The sequence below is a fragment of the Salvelinus fontinalis genome, chromosome 27 (assembly GCF_029448725.1).
Source record: "Salvelinus fontinalis isolate EN_2023a chromosome 27, ASM2944872v1, whole genome shotgun sequence".
Taxonomy (NCBI): domain Eukaryota; kingdom Metazoa; phylum Chordata; class Actinopteri; order Salmoniformes; family Salmonidae; genus Salvelinus; species Salvelinus fontinalis.
Genome location: NC_074691.1, coordinates 40,509,372 through 40,515,371, shown reverse-complemented (window position 1 = coordinate 40,515,371; position 6,000 = coordinate 40,509,372). Strand labels below are relative to the sequence as shown.

General features: G+C 47.6%; 1 protein-coding gene across 2 annotated transcripts in view; it reads left to right on the top strand.

Annotated features, from left to right (window-relative positions):
• Positions 1-209: 209 nt before the first annotated feature.
• LOC129825575 (neuronal acetylcholine receptor subunit alpha-2-like) overlaps positions 210-6,000 on the top strand; it is a 31,306-nt gene continuing 25,515 nt past the window's right edge. The window contains exon 1 of one of the 2 annotated variants that reach the window (XM_055885770.1): positions 210-1,012. In XM_055885770.1, the coding sequence (XP_055741745.1) occupies positions 937-1,012 (76 nt within the window). In that variant the 5' untranslated portion in view covers positions 210-936. The remainder of the gene's footprint in view (positions 1,013-6,000) is intronic. The other variant, XM_055885771.1, reaches the window with a different exon arrangement.

Here is a 6,000-nt window from a genome sequence, read left to right as displayed (position 1 = left end):
GCGTCTGCTAAATGACTTAAATGTAAATATATATGGGCAGCAGGGGAGAGAGTCAGGAAGGAGGGAGAGTAGACTCAGTGTCAGTCAATGACACCGTGCCTCACATTTCTTATTCCCCAGAGGTGCTCGTGAGGTTTGTTCTGGTGAATCAGGAAGAAATAAAATGCTCAAAATGGAAAATTACAATAGAATTGCACTTCTGGATACGTTAACCCGTCATGTAGACGTGAGAATGGAGACCAAGTAGTTGTGTCTGCTTAGAAATGTGTTTAATAGCTGTTCCATGGATAATTGTCTCCATCCGTGCAGACATGAGATGAGCGTGCTTGTGAGAAAATGTGTAATTACCAACCAAAAGTCCAAACTTCGAATACTGTTGTTAAAACATCTCGATATATGGTAACTTTATAAAATAGCATATTCACGGATCGTTTAGGCGCGTCTCTATTTGTATTTGAGCGGCGGCACGGGATGAGGCGGCGCTCTGTTTTTACGCCAAACGCATTTGGATACATACAGCTGCTACACGGAAACGTTGGTGAGGACAGAGACCCAGAGTTGGGGAAACGACGGAGTCAAAAGTTATTCAATCAGTTCAATGAATGATCATCTCTAAAAGAGCTTATCACTAGAAGTGGCGTTAACGTCACTCTCTCCCGCCTATCAAGCGCCTAGTGTGCGATATCTGAAATGAGGCACGGCGTCCGCTTGTCCTGATATGCCTCTCATACGCGAAGATGACACAGGACGAGAGAGCATCTCAAGAATTGACACGGAAGCCGACTTTCTCCCCACGTCATCATTGTTTCAAGATAACCTTTCCGGAGAGGAAATCATCATATAACAAAGGCAATGGTTTTTGACTGAAGAGAGATGTAGATAGAAACTAGATGCTTTTCAGGGAAGTAGAAAGATAGAAAGTCACCGGGGTGAAATATGGAGCGTGGAGTATTCAACCACCTGTTCTCAGCTAGGACCACTGCTATCTGTTGTTTCTTCTTATGTGAGTCAAGTAAGTTTGTTTTATTATTTAGTTTGGGCTTAGACTTATCTCCTGACATTTATTCGCGTTTTTTTTTTTTACCAAGGTGTGTGAATGCCATTGCTATGCCAATCAATGATGCAGCCATTTAAACCTACCATGTCAGTTCCTTCATTGACAATGTGCCTACGTCGATTTCATCAAATGATCTACCATAATAAGAAATGATCTACCATAATAAGAAATGATCTACCATAATAAGAAATGACCTACCATGATAAGAAATGACCTACCATTATAAGAAATGACCTACCATGATAAGAAATGACCTACCATGATAAGAAATGACCTACCATGATAAGAAATGACCTACCATGATAAGAAATGACCTACCATGATAAGAAATGACCTACCATGATAAGAAATGACCTACCATGATAAGAAATGACCTACCATGTTATGTCGTTGTGTGGTTCCATCGTTCCAGAACTAAATTGGAATTCTCCCGCCTTTTCAATCATTTCCTTGTGCTTAAATCGACTGCTACGGCAGGTGCTCTGTGGTCGGGATTTAAACCGACGTGCTCCTCGCCTTCTCTTTACTTTCTAAATGAACCTGAGCCCTGTCCGCCACTCTTGATTTCTCATGAATTAAATAGCTTATTTCTCATTAAAGCTGCGGGCCAACACAACAGTTGAATACCTCCACAAAACACCTACATGTGGCAGCCGCAGACACATTGACGAGAGTTGTGCAGTTGGCTACAGTGGCTTTATGCACTTCGAAGTGGAATGAGAGGATTTTCAGCCAATTTCTCCCAAGAGCACGTTTGGCCCGAGAAGTTGCTGACTCGTTCAGATGGAGCCACTCTAGGGTACTCTCTGAAACAACACACACACACACACAACACTCTAACGTGCTGCCCAAAGGGCTACACGCATTGCCGAAACAATTTGATCAGTGTCCAAGATCCCAAAGATCCAAGCGCTAGGCATGGAACTGAGGTGTCATCTCTTCTTATCTCACTCCGTTGACGAGGCGGGACTTTGATCTGCGGTGTTCGATGGCTTTTTGTCAAACCCGGAGCATCTGGTTCTCCGATAGTCTCTGCAGCGTGCTGGTCTTACTCCAGACGGAAATGACACATGCGCAGTCACAGCGGAGCTTCAAGTACGCGCATAATTGAAGCATGATGTGATGCAAAGAAGATGCCTTGCCAGAATTAGAACACGTGCATTTTAGTAGACTGTGGTAGACCAAATATATATATATATTTTGCAACGTATCCTATCTACAGGTTACAGAAATAGTGACATGGCAGTTTGTACAGGTTCCTGATCTCCAACCTCAGCGAGGTCATTTGTTCATAACGCCATGAATGACTTTAATAGACTTTAATAGTATTACATTCAGCCCACGGGTCACTATTAGAGGTTTGAATTGCCACAACCTCCCCTTCAATGTCTTTTAGTCCTTTCCCATCTAAACTCTCCTGGTGCTTGCCTTCTTCCACTGACCTGACCGACTGACTGACTGACTGGTTGGATGACTGACTGACTGGCTGGTTGACTGACTGGCTGACTGGGTGACTGACTGACTGGTTGGCTGGCTGACTGACTGGTTGACTGACTGGCTGGCTGACTGACTGGTTGGCTGGCTGACTGACTGGTTGACTGACTGGCTGGCTGACTGACTGGTTGGCTGGCTGACTGACTGGTTGGCTGGCTGACTGGCTGGTTGACTGACTGGCTGACTGACTGGTTGACTGACTGACTGGTTGGCTGGCTGACTGACTGGTTGGCTGGCTGACTGACTGAATGAATGACTGGTTGGCTGGCTGACTGAATTACTGGCTGGTTGGCTGACTGGCTGACTGACTGGTTGGCTGGCTGACTGACTGACTGGTTGGCTGACTGAATGACTGGCTGACTGACTGGTTGGCTGGCTGACTGAATGACTGGCTGGTTGGCTGGCTGAATGACAGGCTGGTTGGCTGGTTTGACTGAATGATTGACTGGTTGAGTGGCTGACTGAATGACTGGCTGGCTGGCTGACTGGTTTGACTGACTGGCTGATTTGACTGACTGACTGGTTCTCTGGCTGACTGATTGACTGACTGGTTCTCTGACTGACTGACTGGCTTTCTGACTGATTGACTGGCAGCCTGGCTGTTTTGCTGACTGACTGGCTCTCTGACTGACCGTCTGACTGGCAGGCTGGCTGTTTTGCTGACTGACGGGCTGGCCGACTGGCTTGCTGGCTGGTTGGTTGACTTGCTGGCTTTGGCTGGCTGGTGGGCTGGCTGACTGAATGACACAAAATGTAAAAGGAGAAACTCAGTCAGGGGAAAGGGTTTGTACCAGTTAAAGGGGACTGCTGATATATGTCTCAGTCAGGTGTCACACAGTAAACTGGCAGGTGTCACAGAGTAAACTGGCAGGTGTCACACAGTAAACTGGCAGGTGTCACACAGTAAACTGGCAGGTATCACCCAGTAAACTGGCAGGTGTCACACAGTAAACTGGCAGGTATCACCCAGTAAACTGGCAGGTGTCACGCAGTAAACAGTCAGGTGTCACACAGTAAACTGTCAGGTGTCACAGAGTAAACTGTCAGGTGTCACACAGTAAACTGGCAGGTGTCACCCAGTAAACTGGCAGGTGTCACACAGTAAACTGGCAGGTATCACCCAGTAAACTGGCAGGTGTCACCCAGTAAACTGGCAGGTGTCACACAGTAAACTGGCAGGTGTCACACAGTAAACTGGCAGGTGTCACACAGTAAACTGGCAGGTGTCACACAGTAAACTGGCAGGTGTCACACAGTAAACTGGCAGGTATCACCCAGTAAACTGGCAGGTGTCACACAGTAAACTCGCAGGTGTCACACAGTAAACTGGCAGGTGTCACGCAGTAAACTGGCAGGTGTCACAGAGTAAACTGTCAGGTGTCAAACAGTAAACTGGCAGGTGTCACACAGGAAACAGTCAGGTGTCACAGAGTAAACTGTCAGGTGTCACACAGTAAACTGTCAGGTGTCACACAATAAACTGGCAGGTGTCACCCAGTAAACTGGCAGGTGTCACACAGGAAACTGGCAGGTGTCACACAGTAAACTGTCAGGTGTCACACAGGAAACTGGCAGGTGTCACGCAGTAAACTCGCAGGTGTCACACAGTAAACTGGCAGGTGTCACGCAGTAAACTGGCAGGTGTCACAGAGTAAACTGTCAGGTGTCAAACAGTAAACTGGCAGGTGTCACACAGGAAACAGTCAGGTGTCACAGAGTAAACTGTCAGGTGTCACACAGTAAACTGTCAGGTGTCACACAATAAACTGGCAGGTGTCACCCAGTAAACTGGCAGGTGTCACACAGGAAACTGTCAGGTGTCACACAGTAAACTGTCAGGTGTCACACAGGAAACTGGCAGGTGTCACGCAGTAAACTCGCAGGTGTCACACAGTAAACTGTCAGGTGTCATGCAGCAAACTGGCAGGTGTCACAGAGTAAACTGTCAGGTGTCACACAGTAAACTGTCAGGTGTCACACAGGAAACTGGCAGGTGTCACGCAGTAAACTGGCAGGTGTCACAGAGTAAACTGTCAGGTGTCACACAGTAAACTGTCAGGTGTCACACAGGAAACAGTCAGGTGTCACACAGTAAACTGTCAGGTGTCACAGAGTAAACTGTCAGGTGTCACACAGGAAACAGTCAGGTGTCACACAGGAAACAGTCAGGTTTCACACAGTAAACTGTCAGGTGTCACGCAGTAAACTGGCAGGTGTCACACAGTAAACTGGCAGGTGTCACACAGTAAACTGTCAGGTGTGACGCAGTAAACTGGCAGGTGTCACACAGTAAACTGGCAGGTGTCACACAGTAAACTGGCAGGTATCACCCAGTAAACTGGCAGGTGTCACGCAGTAAACTGGCAGGTGTCACCCAGTAAACTGGCAGGTGTCACACAGTAAACTGTCAGGTGTCACTCAATAAACTGGCAGGTGTCACCCAGTAAACTCGCAGGTGTCACGCAGTAAACTGTCAGGTGTCACGCAGTAAACTGTCAGGTGTCACGCAGTAAACTGTCAGGTGTCACACAGTAAACTGTCAGGTGTCACACAGTAAACTGTCAGGTGTCACACAGGAAACAGTCAGGTGTCACACAGGAAACAGTCAGGTGTCACACAGTAAACTGGCAGGTGTCACACAGTAAACTGGCAGGTGTCAAACAGTAAACTGTCAGGTGTCACGCAGTAAACTGGCAGGTGTCACACAGGAAACTGGCAGGTGTCACGCAGTAAACTCGCAGGTGTCACACAGTAAACTGGCAGGTGTCACGCAGTAAACTGGCAGGTGTCACAGAGTAAACTGTCAGGTGTCACACAGTAAACTGTCAGGTGTCACACAGGAAACTGGCAGGTGTCACGCAGTAAACTGGCAGGTGTCACGCAGTAAACTGGCAGGTGTCACAGAGTAAACTGTCAGGTGTCACCCAGTAAACTGTCAGGTGTCACACAGGAAACAGTCAGGTGTCACACAGTAAACTGTCAGGTGTCACAGAGTAAACTGTCAGGTGTCACACAGGAAACAGTCAGGTGTCACACAGTAAACTGGCAGGTGTCACACAGTAAACTGTCAGGTGTCACGCAGTAAACTGGCAGGTGTCACACAGTAAACTGGCAGGTGTCACACAGTAAACTGTCAGGTGTCACGCAGTAAACTGGCAGGTGTCACACAGTAAACTGGCAGGTGTCACACAGTAAACTGGCAGGTATCACCCAGTAAACTGGCAGGTGTCACACAGTAAACTGGCAGGTATCACCCAGTAAACTGGCAGGTATCACCCAGTAAACTGTCAGGTGTCATGCAGTAAACTGGCAGGTGTCGACCAGTAAACTGTCAGGTGTCACACAGTAAACTGGCAGGTGTCACCCAGTAAACTGGCAGGTGTCACAGAGTAAACTGTCAGGTGTCACACAGGAAACAGTCAGGTGTCACACAGTAAACTGGCAGGTGT